The sequence below is a fragment of the Falco punctatus genome (genome assembly GCF_963210335.1).
Source record: "Falco punctatus genome assembly, chromosome: 2".
Lineage (NCBI taxonomy): Eukaryota > Metazoa > Chordata > Aves > Falconiformes > Falconidae > Falco > Falco punctatus.
The window spans coordinates 26547434-26568280 of record NC_137581.1 but is presented as its reverse complement, the minus strand read 5'-3'; the positions used below and the strand labels follow the sequence as shown (position 1 = coordinate 26568280).

The following is a 20847-nucleotide window of genomic DNA, read 5'->3' as shown; positions in this document are numbered from 1 at the left end:
GTCACTCAAAGAAGCAAAACACCATCAAGCTAACAGACTGCCTTGACATGAAATTCTTTTTCAGACTGAATTTTTCCCTATGTGAGAATTAAGTGCTAAAAAAGCTCTGGAATATACATAAAAATTAGAGGAATTTGTTATGGGAACACAATTTTAGTTTTCCCCCCCTCCAGTTTCCCTCTGTTATAGAAGCAAAAGAAAGTCAGATGAGAAAGTGAGGCTTTTGTTTGTCTCCCCTTTGCTCTGCTTACAGACAAAGGAAGAAAATTAGAACACAAATAAAAAATCTGCTCCTGCAAAATTAACAAAATATTTACTTTGTAGCAAATAAAACACTTTTCTACCAGACATTCAGTTGAGGAAATACTTTCACTTAGATGTCTGTAACTGATGGGTCTACAACTGCCTCCAGTCAGTACTTATACCAGAGACCAAAGCTGATAGCGATGGATTTTTCCATGTTTATCCAAAGAGGCAATAACCATAACCCAGTGCGGAAAGTAATCATCAGAATTCAGAAACTGCTTTAAATGAAATGGATTTAGTGTTGTACAAAACAGCTCTAGTATATGGAAAAAAATTGCTCTTGTCTTTAGCTGTGGTCACATTTCTGGCTTGGGTGAAGGGATCCCTTCATCCCTTGGGTGAAGGGAATTAGTAGTGCATTTTAAGTGCCCTCATATAAGTAATCATCATCATCGTAATCATTATTATTATTATTATTGTGTCCTGTTCACTCTGCAAAACACTGATAGTTAGTCCCCTGCAAATGAAGTGCAAACTCTTCCTGACATTTTATCTTTTCCTATTTTTATTCAGTCACATTGCTTCTCCAAAGGTTCACTTGCTATAGAAAGACCTTTCTCAAAGAAACTCATTTGATTCCATGGCATGTGAGACATTCCTTTTTTGAAATGGCAAGCAGCTGATATAGCATGCTGTAGCACAAAAGGAGTAAGTTAAAATGCCAAAAATTATTTCTTGGGAAAGTCAAAATATAGTGATATACATCCTGTCACTTAAAGGCCATAACCATCTTGTTCTAGTTTATAATGACATGATGCTATAAGTGATAAAGGCAATTACGAATTTAGGAATTACTCCCATACTATTATCTATTATCACACACAGACTGTTTAAACATTTGGCTAGTACTCAATGAATTGCTTAGCATGTGGTGCTCTTCTTATCAACCTGCAAGTGAAATAATCAATATATTTGGCAATACCTTCTGAAGCTAGCAGAAGGAATGCTAGAAAGGAATAGGCGTGACAGAGGACCTCTTAGGAAGGTGTTTTTTACAGGATACTTACTGCTGTTTGGATTGTCACCTATAATATGATGTCGGCCACTCCAGTACCAAAGCAGCAATGTAGCATCACGAGACCCAGACACGATGTAGCAATCACCACCAATATAGGACTCTGATCTGGCAAGGCAAGTCACGACATCCCAGTGGCCAAAAACAATCTGAGTTAATTTTCCTGGTGGGAGTGTAAAGTGATACAAATTCAGGTTTTTAAAGTACTTGCTGCATTTAGAAGTCATTAACTAAATCATGAACAAATATTCAGTTCAAATGTAATTTTTGCCTCATGGCCCTTAATTAGAGTTCACTACATGCTACAAAAAGTTAAAAAATTATAAAGATAAAACTTTTTTTTCTTTGCTTTTTATGTTCTTATTGAGGGCTGTGATCTGTGTCAATCCATATCCTAACCCTTATCTCTGAAAATCAAGTCAGTGCTGCAGTCGCTGAATATTAAGTGGAGTTACTGATCCATCAGTACTTAAGCAATGGTGTTAGAACACTATCTGTGAATTTATTTCATGAATTATATGCATAAGACAGCACATGACCTTTTCCACAATGGTGCTACATTATTATATTAAAATGTATATTTGTTCTACATTAATGTCAAACTAAGGTTTACTGTGATCGTCAGCTCCTTCTTTCTATTATTGCAATCAGTTTTTAGTAATATACTGAATGACATTAGGCTAAGCAATCAGACAAAGAAACAGAATATTGGTTCCTGGTAGCAGGCTACGCAACCTGCTTCCTTGTTACATGAAATAAATAGAGAGAAACAATATAGTCATGAAAATATTGTAACAAAAAGTTTGGTTGATCCTTTTAATATGATCAATTCCCTGAATATAACTATGGCTTTCAAAAACTGTATGCCTTTCTGTTTCCTTTTACACTCTTTATCTTACATTTAAAAAAAAAAAGCATCTTAAAGCTATCATGCTCAAACAATCATGCAGAATTTTATAAACTGCCCTTTATCATTTATTGAGGGGTAAGCGCAAATATTAGATATGGTAGTATTAAGACAAGGGCTCACTTTGTGACCCAAGAAGGAACAGGTAGTAATATTTAGTGTCACCTGTTTCCGTAGAATAAACTCGAAAGCTCTTGTCCCAGAAACCACAAATAAGAATGTAGCGATTATCTGCTGTGACCACGAAGCAATGTGCATTGATCTGGATGCTCTGATCCACAAGGTCTGTGATCTGCCGTTTGTTCACACCAGAGTTATTGGCTGTAACAAAATGCAAAACACATTTTACAAGTAAGCCATTCCAACACCTTCCTGTCATCCACTTACAGGAGAAAATGAATACATTTAACTTTCAATGAACTGTGAATTTGTTGTTGAGTAAGCATTTTGAATATGAACATTTAGAGCTGTCTATATGGGTGTCAGAAATACAAAATTATTGTGAGATTTCTGGTTTCCCTTTGAATAAGACAAAAGATTTTACAGGAGATGACAATTTCTTCTACACTGCCTGATGCACTGCATAATATGTGGTAATATTTTAAGTGTTCTGCTGAAGTACTCGCCAAACCCAAACTGAACTAGGGGAAACTGATGGAAGTTCATTGAAAATACCAAGTCAACGCTAACAATACTGCAGAAAGTCAGCTCCTGCTGGTTGGTATCTCTCCTACAGAAAACATCCCAGCTTGTATCATGTGACCTTGGCATCCCCCATACCTGCAGATGCTTAACTGGATCAAAGACATCAGAATACAGCTAGTGAAGCTCCTCACGTCTAATGTGCTTTTTCAACACTGTCTTATCACTTGCTCCTCAAGCAGGCAGCCAGGCCACAGTCAGCAATGTTAAAAGAGGCAATGTCACCTGGAAATTTCCCCAGACAGAGGGAAAAGGAATGGTTCATGCAGAATCCCACCACCCTGACTATAAAATGGAGCTGTTAGGAAGGACTAGGAGTAACCAGCCAACATGCTCGGTACTTCCTGCGACACAACAGGCTTTGGCAATGCAACAAAGCCGTGTCCCTCTCACCTAACATTAACTTTCTAGAAGTTCAGTATATAATATAAGTTAATTACCTATGCTCCCTCTATACTTGCTGGAGAGAGAGAAATCGCTTCACATGGCAAGTCATCTCACCCTGTAATAGCTGTCCAAGTGCTAGACAACTCCAGAAGATGGTTTCTCTTTCTACAGTAGCTACAGAGGGAACCTTGACAACCAACTCCAGTTAATTGAAGTTAGGTAAGATAAAACTCACTCTGACAGATATGTTTCTCCTAACGTAGGAACACGACAATGCAGGTAATATTCTGACATTTCTTTTGTCCCTATTTTTGGTTATTCTAATTAAATTGCTCACAACTGCATGAAATAAAAGACTCGACACAAAAAACCCAACCTATTTTACATTTGCTTGTAAAAGTTAATACCATGTTTATATACATTCCAAGAACACATATTTAAATTAACAGATCCTTTATATCCATCCACTGAAAGATAATGAATAACAGATTACTCAGATTTCCAGAACAGGTGGGCACAATAGTTGTGCCCTAGCTTTTGAGAGGAAAATCTGAAGAGAAAACCTTTGTCATTATATGAGCAAATGAAGCATACAGAATGAGAAAGCTAAGTCTGCTGAGGTACTTGTATATAAATCTTTCAGCCACAAATATTGACGGAGACGAAAAAGGAACTTTTCATCTGGAGATGTTTAAAAATGCATTTTTTTCTCACCAATGCTGCAAAACTGTCTTTAAGAACCTTCCCTATACCCAATTTCTATCTCAAAAATATGCCTACTGGAAAAAAAAAAAAAAAAAAACAAAAAAACACAACTACAAAGCAAATAGTTGCAAGAGAAATAATGACTTAGGAATACAAGACCTGCAATCTAACAGTTTTAGCAGATGTTATTTCTCAAAATATTTCACCTTCTCAAATATTTTGGGATTTTAAAAATACAATCATGCATGCATCAATTTAGGATCCAGTCTTTTCTTTATTAATTTAGTAATGGCAACTAAAACAATCCAAATCATAAATTGAATGAAAATAAACGGATCTGCATCTGCACTGATGTACACAGAGCTGGCTGTAAGAAATGAAAGTATGCAAACTCTACCAGACCCTCACATCTTATTTTACTAATATGACCTGATAAGAGAACAGAATCATAGATATGGGCTGACAATGTAACTCACTTAATTGGTTGTTTCTTAAATACCAATTGTTTGTGATGTTAATAACAAATAGCACTCATGTAATTCATTCAGCATCAATAGCTAATGCATTTAGTTCTTCAGGACTGACAAGAATAAATATTTTCCTATCTGCCATGTTAAATGAAGCATAATATACAAATATAGCTTAATCAATAATTCTTGAAAATGCCATGTTGAAATATATTGCTACATTTTCATCTTGACATACCAATCAATGGATCCATTTCAATTGGAAGGTGATGGGCTTGATCCAAAGAATATCCTGGGGCTCCCCGAAGGCCTACGCATGAAAAGAAGAATAAAGCACATAGGAAACTTGTTGTCTAAATTTTTTATATGATTTATCTATGTTTAAAACTGCATTATTGGATTATTTTATATATAAAAAGTAACTTTTTACTATTACTTGTTCTATGAATATTTTAAGATACCTTCCTCTGTGCTACACAAATATGCATTTCTTAATTCTTCATGTAATTATAAACGTATGAGCACAAATTTAATCACAAGTTCTACAATCACATTCATTAAATAACTTTAAAATAGAGTAACAAGAGAATTTTTATTTTTACATTGAGCACTGTATGAGATCTTACAACAGCACAGAAACTAAGAATAATTGGATTAAACATTGTTATGAGTTCCTTACATATGGAAAACTGTAAGTGACAGAAACTTGGACTTTTAATGGATTTATCTAGATATTTTAGCTGGGAAATTGTGGGCTACAGTAAATTTGCTACAATTGCTCCTATTAGTTCTATCCTGAGCAGCCCTTTTGCTGTTCAAATGTGCATCAGGGGCTGCGTATTTAGTGTTATCTGCTCTCATGCCCAGACAGCACTGTTTTGGCTCTTCTGAGTACCTTTCCTAGCATATAAATCACAATGCTCACCAATGAAAACACAATTTTTATCAGGAGCTGCCAAGCTGCACAAGAATATCCTCCATAAGAGGAGATACAACATTCTGGAGAACACAATTTTCTAATACTGCAACAGACAACCAGAGGAGGTAAAAGAAAACTTTCTCTACAGCTGGCTCTGCCATCTTCTGAAAAACATCACTCTAAGAACATCTCATTCCCTCCTTTCTTTCTCTACTTTCAAAACCAAACCAGTTTGGGACAAATCTTTACTGGTATTAACTCAGATTAATTTGCTTCTGTTGCAAGGTGACTATGTAAATGCCCTCTACTGTGTACAAACTCTAAAGTTCTACATACGTCCCACAGCAGTAAAAGTGGTCCATGTACAGATTTCTGTAGACGAAACTATCCTTTATACTAGAGTTGTGATTTATTAAAATAATATTATGGTAATAGTAGGAAATTAATACCCTGTCCTGGATTAGCCCCTTGCAAAAAGAAAAAAAGACATTGCCAAGCAGGATTTAAAAGTTAAGAAAATCATCAAATGAGTTTCGATTCTCCAGTCTTGTTTTCCTGTCTCTTTCTGCTATAATATATGCAGAAAGCATTCCTCTCTCAAATTTGCACCAGAGGTTTTCAAATGGGGTGAAATTTAGTTCACGGTTGGTTCATGACATGAATTCTTCATGTTTGCAATATGACTTATGTTTTACAAAAGTTTATATGAAAAACTAAGATCTAAGTCACATGGATTGTAAAGGCCACCATGACCTCTACCAAACTAGATGACTTTAAATAACAGTTGTTAAGGAAAACCTTGAAAACCAGGATATGGCAATAATAGTGACCTTGACTCCTTCACATTAAAGTATGGGTAGGAGCTTTGGCTTCCCCTCACTTGACAGTCTGGATGAGAAAGGGGTACCTGAGTACTAAATAAGCCTCCTCAAATGGACGAGACATGAATGATGATGGGTAAAGAGTACTTGGGTAGCATCCCTGAAAATACAGGGGAACTGATTAGGAATTAGTCAGCCAACGGCAGTCAAAAGAGTATCAAAATATCAGGGGATAATTTCTGTACCTCTGAATCACTTCTGACATTGGGCTATTTGATTGAGGATGCTGTCATAAAATATTTTTAAAAAAAAATGTTTTATTTGCATTTTTTCCCCTCTTAAGTTTTTCCCTTTTATTTTAAAGAAATAGGCAAAACATTTTTACATCTAAAGCAGCTTCTCCTGATGGAGTATCATAAATGTACAGATTTGTGAAAAGCAATCAGATATCCTGTTCTATTCCTGTCCTATTCTCTAAACCACCACACAAAGTTTTTCTGTGAACAGAGAACAGGTACCTTCTGAATACATGCAAAATTTAATATCCCTGCTAACATTACTAAAACTTTCAGAATGAAATTAATATTAAACATTATATCACCACTCAGATTTCAGTGATATTAACTTTACTTGCTCTGATCGTTCCTCTAAATGCATGCCTATAAGTGATCTCCCATTCATTCTTCTAAGTCTTGCTTCTAACAGCAGTCTTTGGCCAGCCTTGTGCATAGGGGGCAGGATCTATTTCACCTGACTTGAATTATTCACTGAGATGCTTACACTTAAGCCAGTGAATTTCCTAGGTAATCTACAATCCCTTTACGTCTACTGGAGGTAGATATCTATAACTAAATATCACAAATCCCTCTCCAGGAGGACCTACTTCTGTCCAAGACTGCCTCCTGTGCAAAAAGAGTGGAGGACTTTTCTTTTTTTTTTTTTGCCTAGTTCCTACAAAGTTCCTCAGCCAGCTACAGAGTCCCACTCTCAAACACAAGGTAGCTTCTTGCTTTTCCCAGGTGGTACAAAACCTTCAAGAGTTTCCAGATACTGAAGCATAAGAGCTACCTTGGAAAATGAAACCTGCTCTTCCCTTCACGTACCTCATGGCCCCACCACCTATTTAGTAATCCCTGGGACAACCTCAGCACTTACTTGTCCAGGTAAGGACACAGGACAGCCCTAGCAGCAATACAGAGAGGTGAGCAGAGGAGCTGGAAGGGAAATTTGGGATGAGCTTGTTGGATGGGCTTTTGGGAGGGCATGAAGAAACTTCTCTTCAGAACAGTTCACTGTCTGGCTGCTTAGGCTTGCTTAGGATCCCATGTTATCCAACGGTGCCTGAGGGGAAGGCTTATGACAAGCTCCCGGACAGACCTGAAATCTCTCTCAAGCAGCAGACAGTGCCGTACGCTCTCTGGCATGCCAGTATGTATTCCTGAAACCTGGGACACGTTAATATCAGCTGTGTCAAGAACAGCAGCACTCTCCTGAAAAGCATTATCAAAGACTGATCCCGATGTAACCACAGATCGATTGGCTGCCATGGTGATGTGCTGCTGTTAGGGAGAGTGTTTCCAGGAACGACACCAGAGAAAACACAAGCTTTGATTATTTGACACAAACCAGAAAAAAACAATAAATTTTTGTGCACAGCCAGGTGAGTGAGACTAACCCACATCCAGCTAAACTGCACGCAAAATTAAAGCTGTGCCATTAAGTTCTTCAAATTCAAATGAAATGTGCCTATGAGAACCTACCTACGGTGTTGTGCCACCGATTGACTGCAAACAGCCTGCTGCAAGTGACAGTCACCACGGCAGGGATGGTCAAGTGGGGCAGCGTGTTGGCTGCTACGTGTGTGACGGGGGAATTGGATGGGAACTTCAGCACCATGATGACATCCTGCTGCATCTGATCTTTAAACATGAGGGGGCTCTGTGGAAGGAAACACTGTTGAGTAGAAAGGAGAAGAGAGCAGAAGAAAACAGAAGGGATAACACAATTAGTGAGGAGGTCTGAGGGAAAAGGAGGTTAAAAAAAGAGCAGGCAAGCGTGTGCACATACAGGGAAAACAACACTACCTGTGCGTCTACACTAGTGATGGAGGAGAGCAAGATCAGAAGCTATTATTGGATCATTACACGAGGATAAGCAGAGAATAGGTATGGTAAGGGTTATCATTACAGGGCACAAAATGACCATTAGCATTAATTAATGTACAGTAATATGCAAAATATCACAGCAGTTAATATTCATACAATCAAGATACAAGTCAAATAAGAGCATTAATCAATTAATACATCATAAATATGAACGCTATAAACTACGACAGTTGAAAAAAGAAATTTTAAGAGGGACTCAAAAACTCACAGATATTTCATTTTTCTTAATGAATTCTTTATATGAAATACAGCATTTTCAAACAGAGACAATTTAATTCTATCTAAAATATACTTATTAGGGAGTCTGTAAGAAATTATAAACCTGTTTGATGACTCTACACATGACACAGTTTTTCATACATGGACAATAATACTATTATTAAGTACTGTTTTAGATGTTATTTTTTTCAACCACTGTTATAACAAATAGAATTATTTCTAGAAGTTCAAACAATTCTTCATACTTATCCATTTAAATTATTATTAAAAATATATTCTCCATATTTGAGAATATAAAATAAATATTATTTTTGTTTGACATCTACACATACTTGAAATAACACAGCTTACACTTCCAGACCAATTCCCACTTTTGCAGTGTACAACTCGACAGAGTGATTTCCTTGTAGATAGATAAAATGATTGAAAATACTGCACGTATTACTGTCGATTTATGAAACTTAAAAGAAAATATCTAGCTCTAAGCATTTAATCAAAGGCACTGAGGGGCACAGAGATCTGTCTTGTTCAGTCTGGCTATTTCATATGATTCTTTGCATGAAGCAGAGAGAAGAATGTGTTGGGAATGAGTTTTGGCATTCAAATTGAAATTTGAAATATACATTGTATTCTCCCAGGGGAACAGGCGGGAGGATTCCAGCATGATTTGAACTCCAAAACTTCAGTTTTGTCAAACAGGCATTGTTCATAAATCAGCCCCTAACAATGCAGCCTTTAAAACAAAACAAAACAACATGCTCGCTGTAAGAAAAGCCTGCAGTCATACTCACAGAATTAAGAATGTAAATTTGTATTTATCAAGTGTGCGTTTATGAAGACAGGGCCTTTTTATACAATGTTAGACAGGAAAAGCCAGGACTATAGGAGGCTAAAGCTATTCAAACCTCCACCTTGCTCTGCTGGAGCGCTGTGAGCCATTGCTGCCAGAAGAAAGTACAGCTGCACGGGCAACAGAGGGCATTAAAACTGTTGCTTAATGGGTACTTTATGAGCTACAAAGGATCCTCAGGTTCAAAGGGAATGCATTCCCGGCCAGCAGTTATGTCTTACCAGGTGCATGGCAGAGCTCCGAGGTGGATGGGGCTCAATAAGCAACTGTGATGGCGTCTGTCCAAAGTTCTGTATCTGCGCCTCCATGGCCTGCGGGCAAGAGAGAGGGACTGTCATGAGTAATATGCATCAAGGAGAGAGGTCAACACACTGTGTGACAATGCAGGCATATCCCAAGTCAGCCATGAAAAAAGTCCAGAAAATTCACCCGGTGCTCTCCTCCCAGGCTGCAGACTCATCCAAGTGTTAGTATTTTGTAGACAAGCTTTGCTTCTCCTTTCAAGCATGCTTCAGTTAACCAACTAACCATTCTCATTTCCAGTAACTGGCGTTATATGTGAAAATGTTAACCTGTGAGGACATGCAGTTCAGGTCTTGAGAGCGCTTTTTTTTGCACTAAAAAACATATATACCTTAATAAAGTCCTTTGTAAGGAGGAAAGTATGAGGATCTCTAATAAAATAAGCCTCTGGGATCTTAAATGGGGGGAAAGAAAAGCAAACTGAGAAACAAAATTTATGTATAGAATATAATAACACCAAAATAGTTGCTATTTCAACAACATTAGTAGGGTAAAAAACAAAACAAAACAAACCCAGAAACAAATCTTACCAGGCACATTCAGACTAATGTAAAAATCTTTCCAAGTTGCATACATTCACTGAGTATTTATTTCATGCTTAACTTTATTGCATTTTTTCCTGGCCTTTCAGGATTTACAGGTCTGAAATGAAAACTTAGCAATTTCAATTCATTATTCAAGACTTAAATCTACTTTCAGAATAAATCTGGAGTAATTTGATAGGGAGCAGAATACAGCTCATATACTGAGATGCATCTCCTACTCAAACAGTTCATTAAAAAAATATATATATTTAAGACATATTCTTAAAAATTTTGGCAGAATATTGCTGCTTGTAAAACCATACTGTTAAAGAACACTTCTTATTTTTCAGACAGGTACTATTTTACCTGACCTTGTAAAACTGAGAATAAAGCGTTCTTAGAAAACTAAACTGGCAGATTTTGAAATGCACTGTGCGTTATGTACCTATATATACTGTACCCTGCACTACTGACCCTTAATATTTTTCTTGCAAGCTTTATGAATTTTTCATTTCCTACCACACGAGAAACATGAAAAAACACCAAAAACATGAGTATCTTGGTAAATTACATTATTTCTTTCAGACATAAAATGGTAAGAAACACAATAAATACTTCGTGATACAGAAGAATCCTTTTAATCTATGTATGTTGTAATTCCTGCAAGCCAAACTGTGTTTTCCTCTGCTTCACAGCAGAGATGTAAGAACAGATATTAGAGAGAGATGTCCTAGAAGGTCACTAATGCCTACCACCTCAATGCCCTAGATTGACAGGTATATAATGGAATACCACAAACAAATATTTGCCGAAAAAGAAACTTAATGCAAATTCCAGTCAAGTGGCTGAAGGACTTTCAGCGGATCGTAGCCCTAGCACATTTGTTGCTGTAACTATCCCGGTACAGGTGATTTTTTGTTTGTTGACTGATTCAGTCTCCACAGCACATAGTGTTTCTTGGGAACTGGTGAGCATCTTGGGTTTTAACATCATTTAATGATGAATCAATTTAAAATCATAGAGCAATTTCACACAAAGTCAACGCATTTCTGTGGGCATATGTGTATACATGTGTATGTCTATACAGCAGCTCTCTATATGTACCACACAAATGGTATCTCTTTACACACTGTGTAGATACCTTCACTCATGCAGACATTTTTTACACAGGCACATAAAATTCAATTCAAGTCAAATCAAAGGTAGTATTTCCCATTACATTCAGTACTCTAGAACTGATTTGCCTGCTGGGGAGAAGGGAAGGGAATTATACTTGTTTGTGAATTTCATTTTCAAAATGACAAAGACTAATATTAACAATATCAGGCACTGTGGTATATGCTTTCATGCAGATCTGCCAATAATATTTTCAGACAAGTAATTTCCATTTTTCTTTTTTTTCAAATAATTATCAAGGTTAATTTAATTTTAATTTTTGAAAGAATTCTGTGTTGAAATAAGAGTGTGAATTGTATTTGGCAGCAATACTGAACAAAACCTAGATCTTCTTCTCCCACCCTTTACAGTGATTCCTTAAATGATACTTCTGTCCTCTTGTGGGCACATTGAAATAAATTATTAAATCTTTTTTTCAATGCAGCCCAATCCTAATTTACATGTTTACTTTCACGTTGTCCAGTCTTGGCAAATTCTGATTGTTTGGCTGTAAATTCTGCACACAAACTTTGCTGGCTTTGCCTCCGAGTTCAAGTAGATTTATGATAGTAATAGAGGAAGAGAAAGAGAAGCAGAATACAATAATAAACCAGCATGAATTTTTCAGATTATGAGGAATGGACACTTAAGACATAACTGTCAAAAGCAACTGTTATTTTACAGCTCAAGATGTCCGGGTAAATACTCACTTACACACTTTATGTGCCCATAATTTTAAAGCATTTAAGTTACTGCCAAATCCTTCTGCATCCAGAACAAATGCAGAATCAAGACCTTGATATTCAGGAAATATTGCATGTTTTTGCTGGCTTGAATTTACAAGATAACCACCTCCTCCCCACCTTGTGGATAGTAACGTTATCCTTTTCTTACAAAAATGCCATTTTCAAAACTGAAAACTCTTAGAAGCATTAAAAAAACTGAACAATGTTTCTTAAAGAGTACCTCTAATATTCAACTACTGCACTGAGACTGTAGTCTGCACAGTACCACAGCTGTGCACAGCTACAACTGGTATTCCTCTCTGGAGCTCACACCACTTAAAAAGGACAGAAAAACCTTGTCAAAACCTAACACAGAAGATAAACGTAAGCATACAGAGATAAAGTGACTGGCCCAAGGGTATTCCTAATGCTGCCTCCTATCAGATCACTTGACACAAAATGAAAAGCAGGTACACAACAGATTTGTGAACAATAATGTAATGCACTGGTTTGTTTAAAAGAGAACTACGGCTGTATCTGAAATTAATTTGAAAACCAGTAAGCGTACACTTCAGTTCTTGAACTGTAAATCATCAAACTTTAGATTTGTCTCAAATACTTCAATCTAAATAATCTAAATAATCCTTTTCTCCCATCAGATCTTCAGTATTGTGTGCAAAGTGCTACACCACTCCCTGAGACACACATTCTAGTCAAGTCAATAGAAATTTTAATAAAATAAAGTTAATTCTTGTTTCACCTTCAAACGTCCTTTGCGTAGAAAAAGCTTAGAATTCAGTGGCTGCAAGATTTAATGCTTTCGGAACAGCAAAATGGCAATTATATTAGTTTTCACTTTCTTAATAAGGTGTTGCAGAAAAGCTATTTAGTGAGCTGATTTGAGATTCCCTACTGTTTTTAATACACATAAAATGAGATTTGTACTCCAGACACTTCAGGGAGTATCAGTTAGGAAATGATCATGTATTGCAGAAAGATAAAATGGGTCTTAGTCTATTATTTGATAATTATAGGTCAGAACAAGGGGAAAAAAAAAATCTGCAAAAATCTAGCAATTCAATGTTTAAAATGAGTTGATCTCACACATCCTAATTTATGCAATCAAGCAAAATGCAACTTCATAGCACTTAATATTGGCTATTTAACAATAACAGAGAGATATTTATATGTTTACATACAACTTGGTCAAGAAACCAATATACCAAATCATCCAGTCTTATGAATGATACTAACCTTAGATACAATAAGCAATATCCTCAATGTATTTTGAACAGAGGAAAGAAATATTGGGTTTTAATTTTTATGCTTAAAGGCAGACTGTACATTCGCAAGAATTATAAAACTGGGATGTTCCTCTGCAGCCCGGAGGATCGGTCCTTAGCTTCAGCTTTCTGTGGAATGAAGAGTTCAATACATCTGCTTTGCTCATTATGCAGTCCACTGAAGAATTTGGGATTTACTTCTCCACTCTGGTTGAAAAAAGTACAAATCTGCCATTAAATAATACAAGTAATCTTTCTTTAGGAGTAAGAACTATTTTTAGTGGTCAAAGGCAATGCCTCCAGCAGCAAGCAGTGTAACTCAACAGCAGCAAAGCTGCAGAGCAAAAGAGTTGGTCTTAGAACACAATAATTTTTTTTTTTTCAGTTGGAATGGATCTACAATGATCATCTAGTCCAACTGCCTAACTTCTGACTGAAAGTTAAAGCATGTTCTTAAGGGCATTGTCCAAATGCCTCTCAAACACTGACAGGCTGGGGGCATTGACCACCTCTTCAGGAATCTTGCTCCAGTGTTTGATCACCCTCTCAGTAAAGAAATGCTTCCTAATGTCAAGTCTAAATTTCCCCTGATGCAGCTTTGAACCATTTCCATGCACCCTATCACTGGATACCAGGGAGAAGAGGAAATTACCTTTGTCTTGAGGAACCCATGCTGAAACTGTACCCACTGCAGGGTTTTCCCACCAGACTGACTCCAGCATGGCCTGCAGATCCCAGCAGTGGCTGAGCTCTGCTAGCTGTGTTAGCTGCAGCTGGAACACATTGTGGCTTAGAAGACAGTTCATACACCCCAAAACTGCTCTGCAGTATGAATGAGAGCATGGCAAACAGGGATGATTGGTGGCAGATTCATTTCAGAAGCACAATCCTACACTAAAAAAAATAATACTAGAATTAACTTGTCTGAAACAGCGCAGAAGTGAAGGGCTTGTTTGCTTTTTGATGTACCATTATAAAAAGGGTAAGCCATGAAGCAGTGTATTTTTACCATACTTTTTGTCTAAAAATGTTATTTAGAAATGCAGGTAAAATGACCAAGGAAGATACTAAGGGTCCATCTTATTTGCAAACTTCCCTTTGCTGAGAGAGATGCCTGGTGACTAGATAACAATAGAAGCATAAGGCATGAGCACTTTTACTTTGAATCATGGAGGGAAGAAATTCCTAAAACCAAATTGCATCACAGATCATAAGACAATGTCTTCATTCTTCTGTGAAGTGACCTTGTTTTATTCATCTCCACTGATTACTACCATAATCACTTAAACTTTCTAAAATACGTATTATCTAAATGCCTCTATGGTTTTGTTACCTTTCTTACATATTCAGTCTTCCTGTAACTAATTTGCATAATACTGGTGTGTTTTGTTCCTCTTGTGTACCACATTCAGGTTTTTCTACAACCCATTTGCCCCTGTGCATGGCAACAGAGTCCAATGAAGTGCGACAATCAGTAGACATTTGAGAAACAAGCACCACACCAATAATCATCCAACTCCACCTTTCCTGAAAATGTATTTCAGTTTTGCATCCAGGTGAAGGCAGGACTCCTTTACGTGCTCTCCTGCCCGTGCAGCCAGCATGCTCAACAGCCCCCAAGCATCATCACCTTCAGAGCAAGCACGATTGACAGCCCTTTGGTGGGTAGCATAAGCAGCTTGAAATATTATTGTTTTGCACGAGTGGTGTGAGATACCGCATTTCTACTTGCATCTGCAGCTGTTAAGCAGCATCAATATCTTCAGGACTTTTTATAAGTTAGGTTAAGAGTATTGATTTCCATTTTATTATTGTATGTTTGGAGGAAAGAAGTGCTGTAATTTAAACAAAAGCAATGACTCAACTAGTCTGGAGACTTCAATACAGTTAGTTATTTAATCAGGATACTCAAGGGACTGAAAGATGGGCACAGAAATGCATTTTCTCCACAGGTCACTACTTTATTAATTTAACATGGAGAAGGGGCAACCTTAAGCTCCCTCCCCGCACAGGAGGTACCTCATTGGATCCACTGTGCAATTAAATGGCTCCCCACCAGAAGACCAAAAGCTGAGAGCCAACCTCCAGCCTCCTCTCAGTCAGTCCACCCCTGAACCTCTTCCTCAACCCCCTGTGAAAGGAAAGAGTGCTAAGAAATGTGAAAGGTAAGATCTGCTAGGTTTTCTACAGGCTTGAGTCACGTTGGTGATCTTATTTTTCTTAGGGAGCCCAGCCTTTTAGCTTTCACATTTACCTCATCAAGCTATTAATTGCGATACCTAGTTCTTCCCTCTTTCATCTTTACAATGCTCCCATTCTTGCCCCTGGTAGCCCAATATGCCTTTCATGACACAAAAATATTTTAAACACTCTGCCGGCTTAAACAAGCATTTGGTTAATACATGCAAATGGGAAATGAACTCGGTACATCTCATAAACAGAGACAGAGAAGGTAGAGCAAAAATACCATCAAGATGGATATCCTGCAGCCAGGGCAGGTTTAGCTGAGAGTGTCCCTTACTCTCCTAGGATGCTGTCATGTGTGAGGCTCCCATGTGCCTGAGCACAAATACTTCCTTTTCCTCTCCAACAGCCCGTTCCGCTGAAAATCGTGCAAAACTTCTTTATGCTGAAAAGGGCTGATGTCACGGAGTGAAATGGTCCTCTCCCTTCCTAACCATACCAGAAGGAAAGAAAATTTTCTATAGTTTTTCTCTTTCTTGTATCCTTCAAACTCTGTGTGGAACAAAGGAGTTTGCCACTGATACAATGAAATTCTCTCATTAAATTACACTAAAAACTACAGCAAACTCTATTATACTCTAAAGCAAATAGCTTTAAATTCCAATTCCTCTGACAAGGTCTATGTTGTTATAGGGGTTCCTCAGGCCACGCTGCTCAGTTCATCACTTTCTTTTTATAGTTGCAATAATTTTTAAAACTGTGGGGTTTGCTCCCAGCCCATGGCAATTTCACTGCCTTTTCCTCCCTGCCGGTTGCCTGTATACAAGGCAGACAGGGAGTATCCCTTTGCTTATAGAGTGAGTGCTGTGCAAGATTCTAAATGTACGCTGGAACTGAAGAAAGTCATACATTTATTTACAGTTTTGTTTACAATGACATTCAATTTTTTTTTCTCTTTCATGTAGAATAGAACAGAACAGATTATTTCAGTTGGAAGGGACTTGCAACGATCATCTAGTCCAACTGTCTGACAAACTCAGGACTGACCCAAAATTAAAGCATGTTATTAAGGGCACTGTTCAAATGTCTCTTGAACACTGACAGGCTTGGGGCATCAACCACCTCTTGAGGAAGCCCGATACAGTGTTTGACTACCTTCTCGGTAAAGAAATGCTTCCTAATGTTCAGTCTAAACTTCCCCTGGTGCAGCTTTGAACTATTCCCACATGTCCTATTACTGGTACCTGGGAGAAGAGCTCAGCACCTCCCTCTCCACCTCCCCTCCTCTCAGGAAGCTGCAGAGCGCGATGAGGTCACCCGTCATATAAAGAACAATTGATTATCCTCATTTCATGCTATTACTTTCTTCAGTTGAACTATTGTATTTCCTATGTTCATGTTTGTAATAATTCCTGTCCTATACAGATTGGTAACATTTACTGAAACTCTTGTGTTCATTGATGTCATGCCAAATGAAATCATTGCTCTGTCATCATTCCCCCAAATCTGTCTTAAGTTTATAAAAGAAAATGTTGCTCTCTTTGATCATTAAGTTACTAAGTACAACACATTAGCAAAGATTTTACTGCTAAACTACTTTTGTGAGAGATGCAAATAGCATGATACAATAATTCATTAAATATATAACTTCATGCCACAAATAGTTAACGTTTTGAAACCTGGGCAATCAGGATTTTTTATTTTTAGATTACTGATAACTGCCTTGAAATAGTTTTTCCTATTGTTGTGTAATGGAAAACCTCAGAATCAAGGATTCCTCACTATCTGACAAGCAATTTTATCTTTTCTGAAGAAATTCCCTCCTTCATTTTAAAACAAGAATTTTTGTTGTTGTTTTAGGATGATAAATATTTAAGGTGACTGACTGAAATAATTTCTCAGCACCTAAACTCCACCTATATAAGGAAATACTTCCATATCCTGTTTTCATTATTCAGACACCAACACTTATGGTTACATTCAAAAGGCTACATGGACAAAAGCTCTATGTGATTTGTTGGGTGAGAGGCCAATCTAGATGATCTTTCCCATCTGGTGTTTAGGTCTAGGGAACAAGCTTCTCTTTGACATCTTGATTCTGCAATGCAAATTACTAAAATGTACACCTGCAACATAGAATTTCCCTGTTGATACTACTCTTTTGTATTACTCCCTTATGTGATGGTAATCAAAGCATCACAACATGCAGAATTGCAGATGTGTCCTAGCTAGTATTTGCAAACCAAACCAAACCAGTTCTGTTGCCTCAATATGCCTCCCATTGCATAAATCCTGTTACTGAGAGAGAGTCCTTGCTCAGGTCTTAGCAAGAACTTCCTCAGAACATCATCTTCTATTCTGGCCAAACTCTTTCTTTCTTTCTTCCTGAGTTTGTGTTGTCAGTTTCAAGTTCCAAGAAATTCAGGTTCCTGTTAATACCAAAACTCCTCTTGAAGCTAACCCTGCTCGCAACTTTCCATTTCACTTTTTTTTTTTTTTTTTTTTTTTTAAAATCTATCATGACAGTCTTAGGTTTGTCATACCTCTTATTTCTTGACACTCCTACTCAGGAGTTTTTGCTTTTAAGCAAAGTGTTTCCTTTCCTCTCCCCGACGTCATCCTTTAATTTTTTTTTTTTTTTGAATATGAAATACTAGCCAGGATGCTGAGAAGTTATGTTATTAGATCTCCGAGATGTTTTTTTTTTTTTTTTAAAAAAAACAGACCAAACTTATAACACAAACATTCTTTTCTGAAAAGGCTCCTCAGATTCCAAGCACATTATCTCCAGTAACAGAGAGTTATTTCAAGGCTTTTCTGAAAGGGATAAAATTGTTTACATTTCCTTGAATAAGAAATAAAAAAATCCTCTGAATTTTTACATGTAGCTTCACTTCTGACTGAACCACTACAGATTTTCAAAGTCTACAAAAGAGGAAGTGAAGGAATAAAAAAATTATATGAAAACTGTCATTAGCATCCCATAGTTGGCAGTCACTAAAATTTACAGGCATTTTAAAAAAACACTGCTGCTGTCTGGGACACTGCAATTGTTTCCACATGTGAAAAGCAGTGAGTAACAGCCAGAAAGCCTGAATTTCCAGTTGTACTAGTCTTAAAATTGCCAGTAGTATTTTTTTAAAAACACTATCAACTGCATTTAGAAACCTGCTAAATTTTACAAGTCAAAAGTACTTAAAATAGTCTTTTTTGTTTAGAAATGCCTAACTAGATTCTATTATGCAATATTTCAATGAAATCACAATGAAAAAAGAAGTCCCAAAGGTCAGGACTAAAAAAATCCCATAAAGCTCTGGGAAGGCTGCAAACATCATTTCTTTGCATTAACAACCATACCAAGATCTCTCTGTTCCTATGGTAATTCCTTCACTCCTACAAGGCTCCCAAGGACTGCCTTCGTAACCCTTTCCCTTCCTCCTCCTCCTTTATGTCAAGAGCTTCAAATGTCCTTTCTGTCCTTTCCCCTTCTTCGTTGTTCACCTGGTTTCTCATGCTCCCACTGCACCTTGGCCTCTCCCTCCTTCAAGAAGACAGGAGCTGTTTAAACGCCCATCTTCCTAACAGTGCCATTTCCCCTCCTTCAACTCTCATCAGACATGAAGAGAAGCTGCTTACCCTGAGCAGTGCAGTTAAACACTACAGCACATGCAGGGCTTCACTCTGGGTAAAAATTAAAGGTACTTTTGGTTTTCCTGTTATTTAAAAAGAATTAAAATAATAATTAAACCCACACGTCACTTATTCATCAGCATTTATACTAACCAGAATGCTGAAAAACAGACACTAGCTACTCTGTTGCAATGAGGACAGTGGTATGATTGTACCTTTGTAGTCTTACATTAATTGAGCTCCAGATATTGTCCAGGAGTAGAAACACTACAAAACAGAGAAAGTACTTGTGAAAAATCTCGTTACTTTTCTTCTCCATTGAGGCAGAAGAAAGAAGAAACTTCTACTGTTCATTAAGATCTCCAGGGGAAAGAGACATAGAACAATCTCTATTCTAGACAAAATAGCAAAACTGAGCACCTCTGTCCTTATTCCACAGCCTGGTCCGGAAAACAGAAGCAGTCAACTTGACCTCTACTCACAGCTCTCAACAGGCCAATGCGTCAAGCGAAAAAAGCAGTAGTGTTTGTGAGGAAACTGGGGGAGTGACTACTTCTGAAGGACTTTCAACTTTCAAGCTGGGAGACCAAATGGCTCCTGACTTCTGCTAGCCAGGAAAGGTCACACAAATAGAAAGAGCCTGGCTTTGCTGGTACCCGCACAGCCACTGTAAGAAAAGGAAAAACTAACGCAGATGAGAATAAAATACAAGTACCTTAGACTTGTTAAGTGCTTTGAGGAGTAACTGGGAGTGGAGCCAAGGATGTAGCATTGGGCTGCTTCCCGTGGTTTTCAGGGTGATGTCATCTGACTAGTGCACTGCCTCTTACACACAAGGAAATTTTACTCCGTGTCATCAGAAGGGAGAATTTGTTGGGGACGACAACAAGTTTTTAATACTATTTACTAGCTCCTCTTTCTTTTGGTTTTGTTTAAGACACCATGTTATGTTTTTAATTGTCAGTTCTAAGAGCATAGAGGCCTTTAAGCATAGGCATTCTATCCATACAAATGCAACAGTAATATCAGCAGGAGGTTTCATTGAAAATTTGAAACTTCGAAACTTCATCCACTCCCTTCTAATATTTTTTTTTCCTTCAGGACTAAGAGCTTTCATAGTGCATACTTTCAGCTGGTTTCAAATATGCTTTTTATTTTAAAAGCTAAATTGTGAGCTTTAAACATTCAGTTAGACTTGTTAAAATCAACAATAAATGTAAAGTTTCTGTATGATGTGTTTATTTTGGGAGGAAATGATTTTTTAAAGAACAAAAATTTTTAAATTCCCCCACCTTTCATTATTTTTCTGTCCATCAACTGAATTTATTCCTTTAAGAAAAATGTCTTGTTTCCTTACTCTCCAGTTGCATTTCCCTCCCTAATACTGTCCTCTTTCTGTCTTAGGAAATGCTCATACATTTGCATTGTATTCTGTTACACAAAAGGTATGAATATGTAATAGTTTTACTTTATGACAAAGTTGGCAATATAACAAATAAAACATGGAATGTTAACATTTAGGATAGTATTTAATTTCTTTGACTTGGTGTAAATTACGTGCAACTGGGTTTGGTTGTAGG

At 37.2% G+C, this 20847-nt stretch overlaps 1 protein-coding gene across 12 annotated transcripts in view; it reads right to left on the bottom strand.

Annotated features, from left to right (window-relative positions):
• NBEA (neurobeachin) overlaps positions 1–20847 on the bottom strand; it is a 534050-nt gene that overhangs the window by 17678 nt on the left and 495525 nt on the right. For 11 of the 12 annotated variants that reach the window (XM_080377534.1, XM_080377536.1, XM_080377537.1 and 8 more), the window contains 5 exons: positions 9685–9774; positions 7990–8182; positions 4728–4799; positions 2394–2549; positions 1314–1484 (listed from right to left, as the gene is read on the bottom strand). In XM_080377534.1, the coding sequence (XP_080233660.1) occupies positions 1314–1484; positions 2394–2549; positions 4728–4799; positions 7990–8182; positions 9685–9774 (682 nt within the window). Of the gene's footprint in view, positions 1–1313; positions 1485–2393; positions 2550–4727; positions 4800–7989; positions 8183–9684; positions 9775–10097; positions 10161–20847 lie in introns of all 12 variants that reach the window. The other variant, XM_080377535.1, reaches the window with a different exon arrangement.